This window comes from Toxotes jaculatrix, chromosome 10 (genome assembly GCF_017976425.1).
Source record: "Toxotes jaculatrix isolate fToxJac2 chromosome 10, fToxJac2.pri, whole genome shotgun sequence".
Taxonomy (NCBI): Eukaryota; Metazoa; Chordata; class Actinopteri; family Toxotidae; genus Toxotes; species Toxotes jaculatrix.
Genome location: NC_054403.1, coordinates 17585020 through 17607321, shown reverse-complemented (window position 1 = coordinate 17607321; position 22302 = coordinate 17585020). Strand labels below are relative to the sequence as shown.

Sequence of the window (22302 nt, the reverse complement as noted above, 5' to 3'; positions counted from 1 at the left end):
GAATTCTACACTGTAATGTTACTATTTTTATGTAGCCTAAGTAAAAGATTAGAGTCCTTTTTTTCTCTCTTTGCTAAACATGGACCATGCACAAAAATCATTCATCTCTAAATGGTAAGAGATTCATACTGAGAGATGCATTTTGTCTTAGCGAGACATTAGTAGAGCAAAATTGTTCATATACATTCAAAAGGCAAGGACCGAAAATACTACCTCGTGGGACTCCACACTCATACTTTGTAAGTTAATATAACTTCTTGTTTACATTAACAGTAGATGTCAAAGGTAGCATCTACTTTCCCCTTAAAAAATATGTTAAATGTTGCATTTTACATCACCACATCTCTCTTGAAATTTATTCAGGTCTGCATTTCCAGGGCCATCAACATGAATATTTCAGGTGTGATGGGTAATTTGTTTGCTGGCCAGTCACTGTTTCTATTGTTTGGTTTATAATCTAGCTGAAGTTTCCTCGTATCCTAACTGCACTTATAATAGAAATAGTGAAATAGCCACCTCATCAACATGTATCTGTGTGAGTGTGTATCTATGCAGAAAGATTTCTATTGTTTTTATTGTTTCAAATTTCAGATGTAGTTTTATTGAACACAAATCTCTTCATTGTCTCTCTGCACCGTCACCCAGTGGATTAACAAGCAGAAAAGGTCACCCACATACGACATGGGCAGTCTAAAGGAGGTTAACAGAAGAAAAGGAGATTAATAACTATCTGGAATGAAGTGGTGTCCCGCTCAATTTCATCCATTATTTATGTGGTTAGAGCCAGTGAAACCAAGTGTAATGATAATGGTGCTGAAGAAAAAAAAAATACAATCTTTTTTTGCTAGAATTTAGAATTTGTTTAAATAATATTGTTATATATATTTTAGTGCAGTTTTTAACAACATCTTTATGATGAAATTCAACCACATTCCTGTTGCCAAAGGTGTTTCTGTCATCAGATTTTAAGAATCTTATTTGGGTTTGGTGGGGGCAATCAAATTCATTTCGATTGCTCCAAAAACTCCTACTCAAAATCTGTTTAAGAGTTATAAAGAGTGTATATAAAGATGTGGTTGCAAAGCTCAAAATTCTGCTGTGTGAATTTTTTATTTGAATTTGTAACCTGATAGTTCAAAAACAAAAACAAAAAACAACTATTGCTGGAAAAATCGCTGGATTTAAGCTGTGTGGTGGGAAAATGTATCTGCTGGGCCTCAGTTAAGACCCTTTCCTCCCAAGCTCTCCACACAACTGTGTCTGGTTTTCCCCAACCACTTGATTAGCTCCAAGTTTATTGTAATTATAATTTGATGAATACAGTAATAATTAGGATTATGCAATACAACAACGTGTAGTGGAGACCAAAAAAACTATGATAGAGTGTTTTTGTATTTTAGAGGAACTGATTTAGGTGGGTAGAATTTATGGAGTTGTCTGAAAGTGACATCTCTCGCATTATTATTTGAAGACCAAAGTCCTGAATTTCTTCCATGGATTATTTCCCACAAAACCACTCTGGGTATTATTACTTTATTATGCTGTAAAAAAAAAAAAAAAAAAAAAAAAAGCTCTAATCTTCTTCTTGTTGTTGCGAGGGCAAGCCAAGCATCAGGAGAAGGAACAAAGGGAAAATGAAAATGAATGACAGTTCCGGGGGGTGGCATCAAAACAAAGAAGAGCTACAGACGGGCGCTGATGTTTCTGAGGTGAGGTGTAGTCGCTAGAGGTCATCAGAGGTTCACGCCGCAGCCGCGAGGACTTTTAGCCCCCGCCCCACCGCTGCTCGTCAGCTGCACGAGACGCGCGGCATCTCGTGTCAGATATGAAAAACTGTCACCTAACGTCCGTTGTTTTATCAGTTTTGTTCAAGACGACCTCGCCGTTAGCGAAGACCTGGACACCGTTGTTGGCTTAAACGGTGGTATCAGAACACCGTCACCGCTCTCGGTGTGGGAGTCTGCCCGGTGGCTGGCGGCTCTTTGTGACTCCCTCAGAGTGAAGGGTAAGTAGCTTTAGTGCGGGGTTAGCCTGTAGCATCGTGGCTAGGTTAGTTGTCAGTCACCGGCCGCTGATGGACCAAACGCTAGTAACCGGCAGAAAAGTCTCTGTCCGCCGGTCAGGGTACGGCTGTGGCTCACTCACTGGCACAGGTCACGGTGGACGTTAAACTCACATTCAACTTTTTGTTCTCTGGAAGTTGTGAGTTGTCTCTTGTTGTGTCTGCACCTCGTGATCAGACGTTGGTTCGGCACAGGCCAGCGTCCAACCTCTGGATCTCTGCCTCCTCCGTCCTCATATGCTGACCCTGCTCTTAACTACTTAATCAACAATAAGAATTAATGAGAAGGAACTTTTACTTCCTTTAGTTTGTTTGCAGGTGAGACAAGTTAGTGGCCATAATACTAGAGCCAGTGTGGCAAACATAAATATAGGTACAAGACTGATGTAATGTTATATCATGTATAGTTGTAAAAAAAATTGCGTTCAAAATCAGATTAAAAAAACTAATCAATTAAGCAATTGCAAGTAAAATAATCAGCAATTATTTGAGGTAGAAATCAGTTTTTAAGCAAACATAAGAATTTGATGGTTCCAGTTTTTGCAGTGAGAGGACTGGCCACTTTATACCAGTATTTTGCTTTTGTGTGGTGGTTAACAGACTGAACAACTAATCAATTAATTGAAGAAAAAAAAAAGATTAATTGATAATGTAAATAACTGTTTGTTGCAGCACCACTGACAGTTTCTCAGAGCCGCAGGTGATGTCTTCAGTGTGCTGGTTTTGTACAACTAATGGACCAAAAGATATTCAATTCAGTTTACTGTCATATATGAAAGCAGCAAATCATCACCTTTGGGAATCTGGAAGCTGGAAAATGCATATTTGAAGGTCTCAATCAGTTATCAGAATAGTTGACAATTTTCTTTAAGTTTACTTGGACTACAACCAATTTCAAGATGCCATGTGGGTGGTGGGAAATTGTGATGGGGATTCTGTCCCACTAAGCTATTTCTTAATGAATAATGAAGATTATTGATTGATTAGTCAGTAATAAAAAAATTTATAGTTACAGCTCTAAATCAACCCAAATTCCACTTTTCAACCAACAGCTTGTTCTCATTGATGCAAGGCTTAACATGTCAACATAATGAAATCACACATCACACTCACTTGGAAGAAATCGCTTCACAAAAGTGTTATTGTGTAGTCTCTTTAGTTGCTCTGGGTGTTATATGAAGTGCATAATTCATGCATACATCTGTCAGTTCATTTGAGTATTTCTGCTATTCTAGTTTTTAGGAGCAGGTAAACAGTGTGACACAACTTGCGAACTATGACAGAAACTCTCTGACTGGAGCTATGGTGATACTAGCCTTGAGGCTGGAGTACGTGTCAAAACCCAGTTCAGAATTAAACTCTACAGGTTTGGTCAGGCCGTCGTTTTCAGTCAGGCTTTTCTTCATTCCGACACTCTCACTTTTTGCACTGCTTATGCGTTTGTATATAAATGTTCACCGATTTATATATAAATATATATAATTGTATAAATGAATGTTCACCCATAAATACACAGTGCTGGTAAATACAGTGTATGTAGAGCTAACTCTGAAACAGTTGTTACATGTGATGTATTTTGAGCAAAAATGTCTTGTTTTATGTGAACATCTAACTGTTGTTGCAGAACTTTGAGGGAGAAGGGATTCATTTTTAACTTGAAGTGCTATTGGAACATTGCAGCTGGTCTGTGTTGGAAAACACTGAGTCACAGCTGCCCAGTGGTGACAACCAACATCTCCCTGAGGGATCAAAGCCTTAGCAACATAACATATTCAGGACACACAGCCCGAGGCACAGATGATTGAAACATGTTTAGATACATGTGGTTTTGGCTGGATCCTCTGTCACAACATACCTGCTCCTTATTTAACAGGCCTGTACTTCCTCTCTGTTTCAGACTCTGTGTGTTGCTGGTTTCTTCACTCCAGCAACTGACTCCCATGGCTGATTCTGGATCGGTCAAGCAGGAATAGGACAGGTCAGCTGGCACATTGTTTTGTGGATGCTAAACACAATTGCCCACCCCCAGATCTCGGAAACTAAGTGGCCTTTTAGAATAGCAGTGGAAATCCTTCTTGAAAGTGTCTTTAATGCGGGCAAGCTAAAAATCCAGAAGTAAAAAATGAACTTTTATTTGAGTTTTTGTTCTGATGTAATTTCTTCATCCTGTTAGGCCCAGACAGAGAGATGAGTTGGGCTGAGGAGGACTGGACAGTGGGGTTGTCTGGACGGGTCCTGCAAAAGGTGAAGGAGCTGCAGGTCCATCATGAGCGACTGTCAAGAGAGAACAAACAGAAACAACTGCAGCTGGACAACATCCATACTAGCCTTGAAAAACAGACAGTGAAGGTACAAGCAGCCATGTTGGTTTGTGGGTATCAAACTAACAATCTTGTGCTGACATCAAGATACATTGTCATAGTCATCTCTTGCAGGATTTGTTGTTTTCAGTTTTTGTAATCCTAACATCTCCTCTTTGTCCACTCTTCTCCTGACTAGTATGAGGAGGTGCGTGGGGAGCTCCAGTCTGTGCAGAGAGAGCTCCAGAGTGTTCGTGAGGAAGCCAAGACCGCAGTGATCAGCAGGGAGCGTCTTACCCAGGAGCTTCAGACCAAACAGGCGCAAGTATGCTCTTTGGAGGGCCAACTAGATTCTGCTCGCACCCTCAACAACAAACTCACCCAGGAAGTCAAAAGGTCAGTACCACTGGAAATCATTTAGGACAACAAGCTTCTCTGTCAGTTTTTATTTAATCCAAAAATTAAACTTAGCAGTACAATATTAATCAAATATTAATTGATAGTGTCCTGTAAATCAAAAGCTATTATAGCAATTCAGTGAAAGGAACAGATCAGATCAGCCCTTTTCTGAATTGGCATCAACGGTATGAAACTGAGATTAGTCCATCACTAATGTAAAAAGTGTCCATCACTGTGTGCAGAATGATAGTGATGGGGCTCAATAAAATAACTGCTTGTATTCTTTTATCTTCTTTCCTTGTGCTTTTTCTCATTGTGAGTTTTATTTGGCTTTAAACTGTAATCATTCTCATTGGTTAATAAAGGTTGATGGTGCCATATTAAAAGCCAAATCATTCATTTCTTTCACTGGACTGTTCTTGTTTCTTCCTGAAATTTCTCCTTGTCCACACTGAACTCCCTCTCGGTGTTTCTCCTCCATCTCTCTCTGGCAGGCTGGAGGCAGAGCTGGAGAAGCTGCAGAACAGCAGCAGGTCGGCAGATACCACTCTGTTTTCTACTCCCTCCTGGACTGCACCATCACCCTGGGAACAAAATGGTACAGTCCTGTAACTTTATGACTCCTATGTTTATTCTCTCTGATGGTTTTGTTGACATCTTGTTATTAAGGCACTGTATAGTTTGGAAAATTAAACGGGAAACTGCAAGACTCCCAAGTGAATAGAGAGGTTGAATAAACTCTCTCAGCCCTTGTCCTCTCACAGCTGTTCACTCTCTGGGGACTGTTGTATTTGCCTTTGCTCTCGTGTCTTTAAACTACTTGGGTTATTCAGTGCTGTTGTTTCCGTTCAGCTTTGGTGATTGGTTTTAGGTTGTAAGTATAATCCATATGCGGTGTTTTTGGCCTGTAGGGAGCAGAAACGAAGAGAGGTCAGGGCAGCGAGATGAGGGACAGAGCCGGGCACTTCACATCCGAGTAAGTACCAGCATACGCTTATGTTTACAAAATCAACCAAAATCGTTTGTCTCAGACCCAAGCACACAGTTGTGTTGAAGATGTAAATCTTTAAAAACTGGTTACAAACATAAACATTAATTCTTAATGATTTCCTAAAGAATTTGGGCACTGCAGTATTTAACAAATGTCAGTTAAACAAGAGTAAATACTTTATTTGGTAGAGCCTATTTTTTGGTGCTGTGTATGTGGGATGGACTCAAAATAAATGACAGTGCCCGTGTTATTCATAATGAAGGAACATGTCTTCCAGGGCAACAGTGTGACTCACTGATTGTTTTTAATAATTTTTGAATAATAGAGGTCCATGGAACAAAAACTCTATCAGGCTTTAGCTACACAGACAATATTTTATTATCAGTGTCAAATTATTGCAGGTTTAGGTCTTTTCATGGTATTGGTATGATTACAATAAGAACTTTTTTTTAGTGATAAGAAAAGTTGTTCGTTCTTGCGCACTGCTAAATTGTGCTAAAAATGTGCTGTATTTATTTATAGGTAAAAAAGAAATAAGAAAAAGTTTAACTATTGTTGCAGTTTACCTTTACTTTTCACACCTGATCTGTGACTTTTCTCTACACTCTTCTCTTATTCAGAAACAAGTGTTATTGCAGAGTCTGTGATTTCTACTCTGCACAAAGTATCATGAATGAAACAGTCATTCCTCAATAAAAATCTTGTTGAAATCAGATATAAAGAGCTTAAGTCCTGGATCCTTGTTGTTTGTGAATTTGGCTAAAATGTTTTTGTCTAGTTTTCCTGTTCAGGCTCACGCCCTCCTTTTTCTTTTTGTCTAATTCCTCTCTCCTCCTTTCAGCAGCGGCTTCAGTTCTCAGACGTGCCCACAACTTCGTTGCCACGACAACCACACAAGAGCACACCCCACCGCCACCCATCTGACCAATCGGAGTGCTTCTCCACTCCCTTGGCTGCGTTTCCGTGGGAACGGGATGACTCAAGACCAGCAGGCAGAAGGCAATCCCCATCCTCTCCTCAGGCGCCCTCCACCGATGTCATCAGTCAAGGCCAGTCAGTGCTGGGGGTTTGTGGGAAAGAGTGGGACCACAGGACAGAGACAGACAGTGAGTGTGGATGTCAAGTGATCACCTTGGTAACATGGCACAACTGGGTTTGGCACATTTGCAGTTTGAAAATATTCACAAAAAAGGCTTGGCCTGGTAGCCTGTCTTTTAAAACAGGATTAATAAAGTTAAAGCTGGATGACTGTATTAAGTTAGACTGGGACCCTGCATCAACTGAAGTTAGCAGAAGTTTTTGGTCATACTCAGAGCTGTGGAGAACTACAAGGATTAAGCGATTAATTGATTTTGATTGACTTTTTTGATAATCAGGTAATTGTTTAAGTAAATTTTCAAAGCATAAATGCCAAACATTTGATGGTTCCAGCTTCTCAAATGTGATAATTTGCTGTTTTTCTTGGTCTTGCATTACAGTAAATGCAATATTCTTGGGTTTTGGACTGTTGGTTGGACAAAAAGAGATGCTTTAAGACATTGTGTGCTACAGCCTGCTGATTTCATAATTTGACATTTAATTTTTAACATTGTTGACCAATCTTATGTAAATAGGAAGGTTGTTCCATTGCGTGGGGGCCACAGCATCAAAAGCTCAGCCACAGCTGGTCTTGAATTTTGACTGAGAGATGACTAGCAAACTCTGGTTAGAATAATTTTGTACTGACCAATGGTCAAAGTCTGATATTGGTCAAAGTCTGAGATTTTATATTTTTCTTAATATCAACAAATCCCATGAAAAAAGAAAACCCATTATGTTTTAGTCTCTCAATACTTAGTAGCTTTTAGTAAATGTTACTCAAACAGTATTTGTTCGGTATTTGTTAGTAGGATCAATTCACTGTTAGTTTTGGGCTTTTTAAATGATATTTATTGAAGGAAAACATATAATATGGCTATTCTTTGATCTTTAAAAACACCTTTGAAATGACTCTAATTTTCAGGTTTACATTGAAATGTCATTGTGATCTAACGCTGAGCAATAAGGCCAAAATAATGATGAAATGAGAATCCGTTCTGGTGTAGTTTTCAGCTCTGGTGAGACTACCTCTTCAAAATCAGCATACATAAAGCAATGAGATCATCCTGAATCTCATGTACTCTGTACAGCCTCAACAGCACTTGTTACATAAGAGGTTGTGTGGAAATCATTGGCTCAGCTGGAGACTCCTCTGCCTGCTTCCAGGGCCAGCTTTGTGACGAAGAGTGGCTCTCAGTACACTTTATAATTGTGATATAACACTCCTTTTTCTCTTAGCTCCACTCTAAGTGTGTTTGTGCTCAGAGGAGGAAGGGGACAGTTCACTGTAAAACTATAAATGCTTCTTCTAGTTGTTGGGACACGGGGGGGAGGGGCAGTGCAGTGTTTACTTTAGGTGTGCTTTTTTCCTGGTTCCTGCTGCTGTGTTTTTATTATGCTTCTCTCCATTTTAATCATTCAGGTCACACACATATGTGTTCCAGGATTTTATTCAGATTTGATTCTCAATGGAGTTGTATGGTAAATTAAAAAATCGTAGAAAACAACAGTAGGCTCTTGCAACAGTAGGTACTTTTTAGCTCAGTAGTACAACAAATTATGGTTACCATTATATCTGAAAGACAAATACAGATTTTGCAACTGATTATATAAACTTTACAAAACATACCTTTTTGTTAGTAGATTGTTGTTGTTTTTTTCTGTTTAGTCAATTGATACCTCATTGTGGTACCACTCTTCAGTTAAAAAGTTGAACAGTGCTGTAAAAATAAAGGGCAAGGAAAAAAGACACAAAACTACACATTTGACAGAGCAACAACAGCTGTGGTTGTCAGCGAGCCAGTCTGTATGGATTGACCTCCTTTGTGAAGACCCCAACTGTGTGTTGCTGCTGTGTTACTGCCTGTTGGTGGTAATTTGCGAGAAACCAAGGAATTCTTGCTGATAATATTAATACTCATTCTGTGGAGAACAGATTAGTCAAAAATATGTTTAAAAGACAAAGTATCTTATCTTCCCTCTTTCCTCTCTGTCACCATCCACCCGCTCAGCCACCTTTGACCCATTTAAGATGAAAACCAAATGTTTGTGACTATTGTGAATATGTGTGTCCTCTGGTGGGCAGTAATCCCAACTGTATATAATTTGTAGTAAATAAGGTAACACTTTCATAAGCACAGCTTTAGCCCTTTAAAGCCTAAGAAGAAGAGAAAATGTCATTCGTTTTGAAATGTTCCATTTGGGTTTTTCAAAATTCTCTTAGTGGTGAAATTAGTTTTTCTGAGGCCTGGTTTTATGCCCAAATGAGCTTATTAACCAGTATTTCTCTGTGTGTTTGGTCCATGACCAGTATCTTTATCAGAAGTGAGGAGTCGTGTGTCTTGTCTGGAGGAGGAGCTGTCAGCGAAGAACGGGACGTTGAAGTCGATTCAGAATGAAATGGTGCAAAGCAAGAAGGAGCTCGCTGCCAGGGAGCTCAGCCTACAGAGAGCTCGTGATGAGCTCAGCCTGGCACACACACGCATGACCCAGGAGAGTGAACGAGTAAGAACACACACTACTACTGCATCTGATACTGCTGCTGGTGGTACTGCTACTGTTAATGAAAACAAACATGTTTCAAACATGTGCTAATGCTCTATATTTTCCTGAAGCCCTGCTGTTTTTGTCACGAAATGGGTGTTGGCCTCATTTGTCAAAACATTTCTCTCTGACCTCTCTGAAAATGACAAACATGTTGAGAATATTTTAGTTGTGACACAATCTGTTATTATTAAAATGTTGAGCCCATGTTCTCTTCTGTTCTGTAAAACATTCCAGTTGATGTTTTGTGAAATGTAACCTTCTAGCAAACAATGTACAATCCAAAGAGAGACTGGGCGAGGCTGCCTGTTCTCAACATTAATTGTCCTGTTTGTTAATAGCTATGCTAAGCTCAACAAAATGTTGATGCTTTCCTGATGTTAGAATGTCAAATGCAGAACCCTGATCAGCATTACAAGATGTCAAGATACAAAGCATTATAAGATAAACAAAGTAAAACAAATGTGTTAAAACACATCACATACAAACAAGTCAATTAAAATTTAGAGAAGTGATATAAATGCAAAAAAAAAAAAAAACACCCACAGATTTTACCATTTACCTGTACACTTTAGAATAATTGATTAATTTTTAATTGCATGATCTTTAGCAGGGTACACGCTCTAAGCCCATGATGCGAGCAAAGATGACATCTGAAGTTGTCTTCTTGTCAGTACTAAAGAGAGATATTTTGTGTTCGGTTGCGTGGCAGGCATCAGGAGCTGAGCAAAAGCTGAAGCAGTTACAAGAGGAGCTGAAGTGTCAGAGGCAAAATGCAGAGAGCAGCCGACTGCAACACCAACAGCGCACTAAAGAGCTAGAGAAACAACACCAGAGGGTGAGACAGACGGATTGATGATTAACACTTGGAGAAACAACTGAGACAAAATGTTCAGGTTTTTTCATCCTTAAAAAAAACTAAATTTGTTCCACATTACAGGATTTGACGGAGCTTCAGAAGGAGAGGCAGTGTTTGGAAAAGCAACATCAGCAGGAGGTAAATAAGCTCAACCAGGAGCTCCAGCAGGCCAGGACGCTCCACAATGCCCTGCAGGCCCAGGCTGACAAGGTAAATGCATACAAAAGGTACATTGTGTGTTTACTTACAAAATCATACTAAAGAACAAGGAAAACAAGCCTTATAATATGCATTTTCTTACAAATAAATTTGCCAAAGCAAAGCCTTTAAATCAGATTTGTATTAACACTGTAAAATGAGGACCAAAAATATATTCTGTACATATTGTTTATATTTTGGTCCATATGTCTGCTATGTTTTTTCAGCTATTTCCTGTTTCTCTCTCTTGCTTTCTCTGTCGCTATCCCCTCTCCTCTCTCCCTCTCTCTTTCTCCTGGGACATGGATTATTTGTACCAGAGGTCAATAAACTTATCTCACTTCTTCTCCCACGCTTGCTTCTTGCCCTTGTTGTTTTCTCTTACTCTCTGTTTCACTCTCTTGCTCTCTATGTATCTGTTTTCTTTTTCCCCACCTGCTCTCCTCTCCGCTTCGTCCTCCCCTACTCTCGGTTTCACTCCAGTGGAAAGGTTGAGCAGCGAAGGTAATAACAGTGTGACTGCGTTTGACGGTGCAGAATGTTTTGGTTATGGAAGCATGAAACAAACATATAACCCGTAACCTGTGTGTGAGAAATAAGAGTTCACATCGAGAGAGGCGTGAAGGCATGGCTGCAGGATGAGGGTGAAGAGGGATAGAATATTTGTGTGAAGGTGTGTGTTTGAGGCAGGTTGCATGAATGTAGAGAGGGAGGGAGTGTGTTTGTGGTTGAGGACATTTGGATTTCTTTTACATGAAGGAACGATATGATGTTTTTTCTATCAGCAGAATAGTAACAGATTTTAAGCTCAGCACAAGAGTGAGACTCTTGACACATACAAAAAAAATTCTTTGACCTTAATTCCCACACTTTTGGACATGGTGTAAAACATTCTTAACAATGACCATTCATTGTACTCACAGTGACCCTGTAAAACCTTACTGTAAGCCCTTTGTAAACCACACAGATTCTATCTCGTTATATCTGATAAGGTGACAGAGAGCAAACACACAATAGAGACAAAGTTTGCGTTGTGCTGATAGTGCATATTTCATGAGACTCGAGTGACCAGTTTACACTGCCTTTAGTGGAATATGTGTTTAACAAGTTCAAGTTTGCACATGCATGCAGTTTCAGTCTTGAGTAACCCATAGAACCTCAATAATTGTATGTATTCTCAACAGCAGTAGGTAGAGTAAAGAAAGCATTGCCAACAACAAGCGTGAAGGTAGCATGACAGTAACAACCCCTTTGTTAGATTAGTAATTATAATGTGAGAACTAAAACTGGATTGTACTTTACAATAATGCTACCTGCGTACTGCTCATGTGTACAATGACATGACATAATGTGCAGAATTTTATATAAGCACTGGTAGGAACCCGATCAGTATGTTAAGCCTTCATTCATTTCCCCGGAGAGATAGACAGTGCATTAGACACAGCTGATGCTGGTTATTGATCACTGATTGCTTCTGCTTCCCGTTCCCTTTGCTGATCCTGATACCTACGCCTGCAGCAACAGCCATTCAGCCTCGTATTTCTTCTTTGTTGTTTTTACCCCCCGACTTGATCTTTTTTCTCATATCCTTTCCATCCAGTTGTCTTCATTCTCCCTGTTTTTAGCAGGTGCTGAGTCATAACATCCTCTATCAGCTTTCTCTACAGAAACAAGCATTGGAAAAGGAGTTGGATGCACTGAAAGAGAAACTGAGGTGGACAGAGAGACAACTGCAGGAGAGCCAGAAGAAAGAAGCACAGACACAAGCCAAACTGACGGTATTACACACACACACACACACACACACACACACACACACACACACACACACACACACACACACACACACACACACACACACACACACACACACACATACACACACACATGACAGTGATGGTCCTGAATCTAGTGAGTCAGGGTCTGCATGCATCAATTATTCACTGGCTCAGCATTGGGTGTTCTGTCAATTTTTAAAAAGCATCTCAATGTGCCATATGTCAGTCTAATATTTGGATTGTAAGTGAATTATAAATAAATGATAACTAAATTTTGGATTCTTTAATCATCCAGCTGCTTTTATCAGAGAGATAAAAATATATTTTGTAAAGCCTTCCCTACCAGTCACTTTGGCAAAGAATGAACCTTCTTATCCTACTGTACTGGAAAAAAAGCTCAAGTGTAAAATACTGAATGTTGTTGGTAAACTGTTGAACTTGCCCTTTAGAAATACACCAGAAATCCTTTGCTAAAACTTTACATTAAAGTATCAGATCAAAGCTTGATACAGCCACATTGCTGAGGAAGTTTAGCACTCCAGAGCTGTTTGTTTCTGGCAGCTGATTACATGTACACCTGCTTTCAACATCAGCACTAATGCTGCCTTTATCTGTGGCTTGTTTGTCTGTGGTTTATTGCTATTGTGACACTGTGCTCTATATGTAGCTCCCAGTACATAGTTCTTAGACAGTCATTCCTTATCTGGAAGTCCAGCTGCACAAATAAAAACACTACAAACACAAAAATTAAATATTAAAATGACACTGTTGGCAGAAATGGCTCACTTTTCCTATCAATTTATTAATGCCAAAGTGTGAGAAATTATGGATGTCTTATCTGGAAGAAACATTTTAATACAAGCAGATGTAGATGCTTCAAAGGCCTATAGTTTCCATGTAGCATGTACTATCTGCACGATATTGATAAGTTTCAGGTCAGAGCTGATCACTGCAGCTTATCTGAACACTCTATACAGCCTTAAATGAATTCAGTTCCTATGGTGGAGAATTTGATTATGCTTAATCCACCTCATTTGTTTTTCCCCCCTCATTAGGAAGCGGTGCGTGAGGCAGAGGGTGTGGCAGTGAGCCTGGAGCAGAGCAGGAAGAGAGAAAGAAGTCTGGAGGAGGAGGGGAGGAGATTGGCAGAGGAGCGAGTCGATGCCCTGCGTCTCCTCAAAGAACTGCAGGGTGAGGAGCAACTGTGGGTGGGAGAGAGGGCAAATCCATCAGTCATGGGATGTATACTGATGATAATTATGCTAATTTAAAATGCTATTGAACTATGCTATTGTTGTCACCCTCCACAGGGAGGTCCAGAGATGGTAGGGATTCAGTATCTGGCTCGAACCAGTGCCCTCTGGTGGACTCCTTGTAATTACGCCGCCCTGTTGATTCATTTATAATTTAGTAAAGAAGCAGTGATGGACATTCATAATTCACGCGAATGAGCCTTAATAACTAAGTGCTCAGTATTCATGAATGCTTCTACAGCACATGCAATGTTAATTAACCTTTAATGCAGAAGTCTCTTATCCCAGTGCTGCCCCCGGCGCGTCAGTGATACATCATCGTTTTCACAAATAAAACACACATAATAAACTGTTAATGCATATGTTCATTCCAAAAAAAAAAAAAAACACAGGGTCTTTATCTTACTGCTTTTTGTCTAGGCTATTATGTATTTCTTTCCTTTTAATTCCAGAGCAAAAAGCTGCACCAGCACCCCCTCTACAATCTGTGCAGTTTAGCCCTGTTGGACAGAGTTTCTCCCCTCAACCTGCTTACGCTCTTCATTCTCGACCATCAACACACACAAAGAGACCCACTGGTACCATCCGAGCCGAACAGAAGAAGGAAGAGGAAGAGGACGTGGATGAGAGAAGGGCAGAAATCACAGCACCTTACCCTCCTGACAGAGAGCCAGGAGAAGGCATTGACTCTGAACACATCACTGTCCTTATCTCAACAGACTCTGAGAGTTTACAGAGGGGAGGACACAGAAGAAAAACGAACGATGAAGAGAACAAGAGTACAGATGAGGCGTTAGAATGCGGCAGCTCCGGGACAAACAAGCACTCCACATTTGATCATGTACTCCCTAGTTCCTCACATTCTGCTGCCGGTATGTCCACCAACACCTATACTGATGGTGATCATTGCAGTTTGATGCTTTCTGCTGAAAAGACAGCTTCTCTCAAGCCTGAGCAGGCTAAGGCCTCTGAAGACCTCCAGAGGGAGAACGCCATGCTGCGCTCAGAGATAAATGATGTGCGTGAAGAACTCCAGAAACGACTGGATGACCTGGAAGCCCAACGAAGGGCTGAGGCAGAAACCAGGACCCGGCTCAAACAGCTCAGCCGCAAACATGCCAGCCAGGCTGTGGAAAAGGAGGAGCAGGACAAGGAATGGAGGGCACAGCTAGAGAGTGAGAGGGCTGAGACAGAGAGGTTGAGGAAGGCCATGGCTGCTTTGGAGACAGAGGTGAAGAGCAGAAGAGAGGATAGAGAAAACAAGGGGAGAGAGGGGCAGGAGGAGGAGAAAAACAGAGCTCTAGAAGACAGAGAGAGTGAAATGATCGAGCTTAATATCCAGCTGAAGAAGCAACTAGCGGAGGTGAAAGCCCAGTTGGCTTTAGAACGAGAAGAGAGAAAGAGAGATGAAGAGGAGAGGAGCCAAACAACAAACACAGACGTGGATGTAAAGAACGAGCTGAGCACAAAACTGGCTGAACTTAAAGCTGAATTGGAAGAACTAAAGCGCAGCAGAAAAGTAGACTCACTGGAAGAGGAGAAACAGTCTGTTGCCAACAGCCCACTGACGTACCTGACTCTCCGTGATGATGAGCTCAACTCCAACGTTGTTCGCTGTGACAACAAATCCCTCCCTTCTCCAGAGCAGCACCTCCTCTTCTGCCAGTCCACCAACCAACTCAACATGCTTGTATCTCAGGCAACAGGAGATTTCATACAAGAAGAACCAACGGTGATAGATCCTGAACACGTACCTCTGTCAGATGAGGGACAAACAGATGGAGTGGCCTCTGAGACACTTTCTGACCTCCAGAAATGTGAGTCTGCCCCATCAGATTTGGCAAAAGAGGTGAAGCGCCTGCAGAAGGAGAATGCAAAGGAGACAGAACGTGCTAAGCAGTACCAGGTTAAACTAGAGGTCCTGCAGAGTCAGGTAAATTATAGTGGATATACATTGATATATTAAGTTTGTCCAGCCTCAGTAAAACAGTTTAATATGCTAAATCATAACACTTGGACTTTGAGTAGTCAGATCTCAAAGAGGTTATTATGGCCAAATATAAAATGTCTACATTTGATCTTGATCTAGATTCTGTCTGGTTTGCTTTTGAAAAAATGTTCTGTGCCCCATGTAGTTGTTCTTAAAACAGTGTGTACGGTGTGTAGTGGTTTATTACCTGTGTTTCTCTGTCTTCCTCTGCTTTTTACATTTTTTTTTTCCTTCTCAGGTGACACGTCAGACCCAGCAGCTAACCATGGCCTTTGAGAAGCAGAGTCAGCACATTTCAGGGCTTCTAGCTGAGCTGCAGGAGAAGGAGAGTGCCCTCCTCAGCCAAGGAGAGGAACTGCAGAGATACAAGCAAGAGCTGTATGCACTCAAGGCCAGGAAAGAGGCCAAAGAAGTGGAGGATGATGATCAAAGAGACAAGGGGCGACATGAGAAGCCAGTGGAGACCACAGATCTCCAACCAAACAAGGAAAAGGACTGTGCTGTCACCTTTCACACTACAAGCTCATTGACAGATGGCGATGCTATTGCACCGAGGGATGCAGATCAACCAAAGACATCTGATGCTCAAACACCAACACCTTTTAGCAGTGAGGGAGAAAACGAAGCACTCTTGTTAGGGGAACAGCGTCCAGGCTCTGTAGACTCAGACAAGACTGAGAGTAACCATGACTCTGCTTGTGTGATGGAAGAGACAGAGTGCAGTCAAGTTGGAGGAACAGCAGACATGGTTGCAGAACTGCTTGCTCTGCGACAGGAGAATCAGCTGCTGAAACAAAGAATAGAGGGCTTGACCATCTCAGACACCAACACCCTGGTTGTACAGACTGACAGTGAAAACCAAGAAGATGTAGTCAAGCATAGCAAGAGCAATGGAAATTCTAGTCTGTCCTGCTTGACAGAGCAGAGGCCACCTAGTGTGCAGAATGACACCAACGTTGAAGGACAGGAGTCACTGCTGCAGAATGAGAGTAGAAGGCAAGATGAAGGAGGAGATCTAACAAGGGAAGATAAAAGGAAAACAAGGGCTGAAGAAGAGCTGGAGGAGGTGTGTCAGCTTCAGATCAACCACTTAGAGCAACAGGTAGTGACAGTGTACTATGTCTTTATATCACAGCAATAATGTGATATGTCTTACTGAAGAAGAGTGACAAACATATGTTTTGTCACATAGACAGGAAAATTAAATATATCATGGAGTTTATTATGTAGATGTTGGTAATCTTTGCCTGGCAAATTGAATTCATACCCTGCTTTTAAATTCAATAGATGTGCAGTATATTACATCAGTAAAGGAAAACATTAATCCAGTTTCTTTTCTACCAAATGTTAGAAGTCATCTGAATGATCGACCACCTAGTTTTCGTTGGAGGTGGGTGAGTTTTAGTTGGAATGTCTATTTTATTCAATCTATCTTGTCCTTTCCGTCCTGTCCAGGTGGAGGCGCTGCAGATGAAGGTACGAGCTCTCAGTGAGGAGACCCAGCAGCAGGCTGAGGAGCTCGCTCTGTGGAGGCTGGCCTCCCACCCAGCTCCAACATTTGACCATTTCCTTCCCAGCACAGATAATCAGGACCAGAGCTCTGCTGTCAGACAGTCCCAGTCAAACCAGCAGCAGACTGATGAGATGACTCACATCCCACCAGGGATCCAGAGCCAGGGTCTCACTCTTGAGGCGCAGGCTCAGGTTCAGGCACCCACACCTGGTATTCAGGAAAGCCCTGCTAATTTAACAATCATCAGAGAAGATGAGTTATTCCTCTCCTGCTCCTCCAACAAACTGCAGGGCCGCATGTTGTTCTCCAGGTAACACACTTATACCAGAGCTAGGGAAGCAAATCAAAACGTGGAAATTACTTTTGAGGCTACAATTCTCGTGTTAAATGCACGTATGTTAGGTGATTATGTATATTTGTCCTGTTTAATGTATGTCTGTCTAAAGGATTTTGTTTTCTTCCTGTGTGTGTGCTTGGAATAAACATTTGTTTCTTGTTTTACCATAAGGCTGCAGCACAGCAACCTTCCCGAACCAAAGAGTTTCCATCCCTCTAAAAAAACTGCAGCACTTCAGGAATATATTCAGGATGCTGCCAAGATTGACAAGGTGCTTTTTTTTTTATCTTTTTTAAATCATCACTCACTCACATACCAGACCACTTAGTAGAGCTAGATAAATGCTGAAAGGACTGAATTTGTTTTTCCAGTGACACTTAATTTAGCAAATCCATAGTTTCCTAAGAATTTCCCTGGAAGTTTCATTGAAATTGCTGTGTAATGTGGTGCAAATTATGGGGAAAATAAAGCTATTGCTAAATTAGAACTCAAACTAAATAATTCAAAGTCACTGGTAGTGTAATTCAGAGAGAGTTAGCCAGTGCACAACAGGCCAGCTAAATTTGCTAAAATGTGAAATCTGTTTACAGGGAAGCACGCAATTCAGCATATATGGAGAATAATGTTTCCAATAATAAATGATTAATGGTTGAATATGTATTTAGGTTTATATAGAGCGGTTCATATTTTCTCTATAATTTATGACAGCAAAATGAAGGACCTGTAAAATGAAGTGTTGACAGATGTGCATCAGAATTCAAAGCCTCAGTACTTTACATGGAAAAAATGCTGCAGTTTTCAGTCTTGATTTACAGTTGTGTGCGAACATGTTTGTCAGCATGTTGGATCAAAAACTAGGCCACTCATTGCTGTGTTTTGTGTTTTAACGCAGGAATCTGAAAAAGAAAATCAGGAGATCAACTTCTTACAATTGTCTGATACCTGTCCGACAAAACACAAAGACAAGAGCGAGGGTGAACCCATCCAGATGTCATCGGAGAATACGGGTCAACAACATGTTACCAAAGATCTCCATAAAGTCTCAGGACCAAATAAGACCAAAACAACACACGGGTGTCACACGGGAAATCCTGAGGCCAAACCAAATGCTTCCAGAGCAACAAATGAAGTAAACACAACCAATGATTCTTCAGCCAGAGCTGTCAGGACAGAAATGAAAAGTGTTAGCAGTCAAACAGAGGAGAGATTTTATCCTCACAGTGCTCCAGCAGAATCTGAACTCTGCTGTGCTTACACACAGACTGAGGAGGAGGAGGAAGAAGATGAAGAAGATTTAGTGGATTCCCCTCCTGTCTCCCCTGTCCCATCATCTGGGGGGGCAGCGTTAGGAGACAAAATGTTGTTTTCAGGTTCCTTCCCCATTCCGGCTGACCCAGCCCGTCTGGCTGAAAGAATCCGCCGTAACAGGACTCAGCTGTCAGCTGCCTTTGACGACACAGAGTATGAACCTTATGGGCTGCCAGAAGTTGTCATGAAAGGTAACTGAATTGTCTAAGCTGAAAGGAAGTGTCACACCCACAGTCTAGGTCCTCTGTTGGCAAACTGTGCTGAAAGGAAAAGTCTCCTCAAACAACTGTAGTGTTGTCATAAAGCATATTTTTTCCCTTATGATAGAACTGGACCAAGAGAAAGCGAAGAGAATTCTCAAATTTTTGTTATGATCACCACTAATATGACATATTTCCAGGGCGGCACAGTGGTGCAGTGGTTAGCACTGTTCCAGTTAGGGTTCCAGGTTCAAACCCCGTTCTCTGCTCTTCTGTGCCTGCCTGTGCCTTTTCTCCGGGTACTCCAGCTTCCTACCACGATCCCAAAAAACATGCACATTAGGTTAATTGGCTACTCTAAATTACCCGTAGGTGTGGGTGTATTTGTATGTGGTTGTCTGTCTTTGTGTGTCAGCCCTGAGATTGACTGGCAACCAGTCCAGGGTGTGCCCTGCCTCTTGCCCATAGTCCGCTGGGATAGGCTCCAGCTCCCTGTGACCTTGGCTGATTAAGCGGTATAGAAAATGGATGGATGGACATATTTCCATTTATGTTCCCAGGCACTGCATGATATCATGACCATCTTCAAAGTTGACAAATGGCAAAAAAAAGTTCCTGCTGCTTGTGCTGTTGCCTCTCTGTCTTCTCTCTGTGTATTTTTTCACTCAGTTCATCCTGTTTTGTTCCCTAATCCTGTTATTTCTTACTCATTCCTCTGTCTCTCCCTCTCTCCATCCTGCAGGTTTCGCTGACATCCCAAGTGGTCCCTCGTGTCCCTACATCGTGAGACGAGGCTTGTTAGGGACAACTGTTGTACCTGTCACTCAGAAAGACCCGGGAAAGGAGGAGGAGACGGACTGAATAACGGCTACAGGTAACAGCTAATTAATCAAACAAATAATTTGCAGATTAATTGATGATTAATCATTAGTTGCAGCTCCAGTGTCCACATTCATCATAATAATGAAGCATAGGATGGAACTCATTGATACTTGTTACTATGATAATTTTTTAAAAGATGAATTTTGTTTTTTTCATAGGATTTGTTAACAATAAAGAAAATTAAGAATATGGCCTGACTTAAAAAAAAAAACTGTCACAAAACGAGTTTTTGTATTAAATCATTGTTGGAAGATTGTTTCTGTTTTTTGTTTGGTTAAGATTCTGACTCATTTATTTGTTAGACAGGTCTGATCTGAGCTGATCACTGTGACTTGAGAGTGAACCTCAGTGATGGAAGACAACAGCTCCACAGGAACACTCCAGTCACAAGCAACCTAAATCACAGTGACAGTTTAAAAAATGCTGCAGTCACCCATGGACCTCTTTACATGTGTGCAGGTAACCGGTCCTGCACTGGCAGAATAAACACCTCCACTGTGGATCCAAAATGTCTTAATGGTCACTAGTTTATCCTGTAATTGCTGTGTGGAGACTTTGCTGTCCATCATGATGGAGTGACTTTACACCCACCTGTATATGTAGGTGCAGAAGTGGTGATTTAGTGATGTTTGTTGATGTTTCTTGAAGATAACATCCACTTTTCCAAAGGGACTGTTTAGTTTTTAGTAACTCTGAATTAACTTATGGGTCTAGCCTTAGCCTACTTTGAATGAAACAGTGCCTAGTTGACACTTTTCTAAACAAGCACTTGTCAAGATAAGTTTGACTTGTTTTCCAAAAGGGTGAAGCCAAGAAAGGTCTGTTGTGAAAATGTGATATGTATATTTTTCTTTTTTATTTTTGAGGTGGCTTATTTATGGATACTTGAATGTGTTTTAGCGGAGAACAAGTGTTTCCAAAAATTGTGTGAAAACACAGGGAATGTGCATGTGAGACGTTAGCTGTGAATATGAACATGTGTACTCATCTTGACGTTACTGTTTGTACACGTGTGTGTGTGCATGTGTGTGTGTGTGTGTGTGTGTGGGAGAGAGAGAGAGAGAGAGAGACAGAGAGGGCTGAGCACATCTATGACTCAGTCTAACTTGCATTGGTTTCCGCTCCATGTATGGTGATACACACTGTGCTCCCTCTCTCCTCCCTCTGCTGCTTTGCTTCTCTGTCTTACACTAACGAGCTCTCATTAGTCAGTAGCTCTGTGATGAACTTATCAAAAACTAAACATGTATTTATTTTATCAGCAGAGCATACTGATAGATCAGCTGGTTTCTTAGATTTGATCAGATATAATTTATTTGATTTATGGACCATTTTGGTAGGTTTTGTTTATTGCACATTTGGTACTGTGCCATAGACAACAGTAGCCCACATATTTTACACTTTAGATTTTGTTAATGAGTTTGGAGCCCATGTACAGTTTGTATTATGCCCTATAAAAGAGGAGAATCACTTTTTGATGAAAGTGAAAGAAGGATAGACTCACATTGTTTCAGGTTCTAGTCTTAGAACTATACTTACATGTCCATAGGTATGTTGAAAGGGCTACTGGTCATTGTAATTGTCTCTTTGTCTCCTTCAACAATCTGAGTTAAGGCCTAGTCAAACCAGAAAGTGATACAGTCTGCACGTCTCTGAGAAATATTTGATCTGGAAGTTTGGTGACATGGTGACAGTACTGGGAGGATATTCTGTTTTTCTTTTTTTTTTCTTTTTTACATCTGCTGTTCTTTGTACTTCTTCCTGACATTTTGCTCACCATTATGCACCACTTTGGTCCTGGTTGGTGACGGACTTCACACAGCTAATCCCGTCATTGGTCAGCACTGTCAGTATAACCTGCTCTCTGGGCAGTGTTTACTTGCTGAGCTCTAGTGGAGGGATAGTTACTAAAAGAGGGAATGTCATACTATAAAGATGGAAGATACCTGCTTGATATTTCTAACTGATTTGTCTAACTGAAACTGCTGAAGCCTCACATTGGCTTCAGATACGGCACTGGTGAGTTTATCCCCCTTTAATTACATTGACACTGCTTTAAGAAAGGTTCTTTTGCAGCCAGTATGGACAGGAGGAATAATTCAGATAACCATTTATTCTTTCAATATACAAATTAGCATGTGGGTATTGTTTTAAACAGAACTTGGGAAAAATATGAACCTATCCTTTAAAGCCTTGTAGTGCTTTCTATCAGTGATATTTGAGATTATTTAAGATGAAGGTTTATAGACATGTTAAAAGTGTGGAGTAATTTTTTTTTTTTTTTTTACGAGGAGGTAGAGCTGTTCCTTCCTGGTCTTAACTTGTGTTAACTTGGTTCAGAACAGAGCGGACTGTTACTGCCATGACTCGATGCCATCGCTGTTCACCTGCCATGTCGACACCCTCATGCACACACATACATGCACACACTTGCCCTCCCTTTCAGCTGCCTTCACATCTCTGGGATCTGTAGTTGTTTTGGCAGTGAGCTGGGACAGTCAGACACTGAGCAGGGAAGCTCACTGTGGATCTTGTTGCCTTGTTTTGGACACTTTAATGTGAATGTATCTGTGTTGTGTTTGCGGCTAGAATAAAAGGCTTGCTCTTAATT

The 22302-nt window shown here is 41.0% G+C and overlaps 1 protein-coding gene across 5 annotated transcripts; it reads left to right on the top strand.

Moving 5' to 3' along the window:
• The first annotated feature begins 1750 nt into the window (after positions 1-1750).
• On the top strand, positions 1751-22300 carry si:dkeyp-115e12.6 (centromere protein F). 5 transcript variants are annotated; one of them, XM_041048472.1, is made up of 20 exons: positions 1751-2005; positions 3960-4040; positions 4236-4411; positions 4562-4758; positions 5256-5359; positions 5673-5737; positions 6594-6858; positions 9141-9334; positions 10086-10211; positions 10314-10442; positions 12086-12208; positions 13264-13399; positions 13914-15394; positions 15690-16553; positions 16907-17274; positions 17473-17572; positions 18194-18430; positions 18563-18800; positions 19552-19683; positions 19994-22300. In XM_041048472.1, exons 3-19 carry the CDS (start codon positions 4250-4252, stop codon positions 19668-19670), a joined length of 4908 nt encoding a protein of 1635 aa, XP_040904406.1. In that variant the 5' UTR covers positions 1751-2005; positions 3960-4040; positions 4236-4249; the 3' UTR covers positions 19671-19683; positions 19994-22300. The 5 variants fall into 5 exon arrangements, with proteins under 5 accessions (XP_040904406.1, XP_040904405.1, XP_040904404.1 ...); XM_041048471.1 differs by having other exon boundaries at positions 15690-16517; positions 18194-18800; XM_041048470.1 differs by having other exon boundaries at positions 1752-2005; positions 6597-6858; positions 18194-18800.
• Positions 22301-22302: the final 2 nt, after the last annotated feature.

What these genes read in the sequence shown, in the direction of transcription:
- si:dkeyp-115e12.6 (XM_041048469.1), top strand. Translation starts at nt 4,250, where the DNA reads ATGAGTTGGGCTGAGGAGGACTGGACAGTGGGGTTGTCTGGACGGGTC. An exon ending in TAGAGAAACAACACCAGAGG is followed by an intron (nt 10,212 to 10,313) that starts GTGAGACAGACG and finishes TCCACATTACAG; the next exon opens with GATTTGACGGAGCTTCAGAA. An exon ending in ATGCTGCCAAGATTGACAAG is followed by an intron (nt 17,573 to 18,193) that starts GTGCTTTTTTTT and finishes GTTTTAACGCAG; the next exon opens with GAATCTGAAAAAGAAAATCA.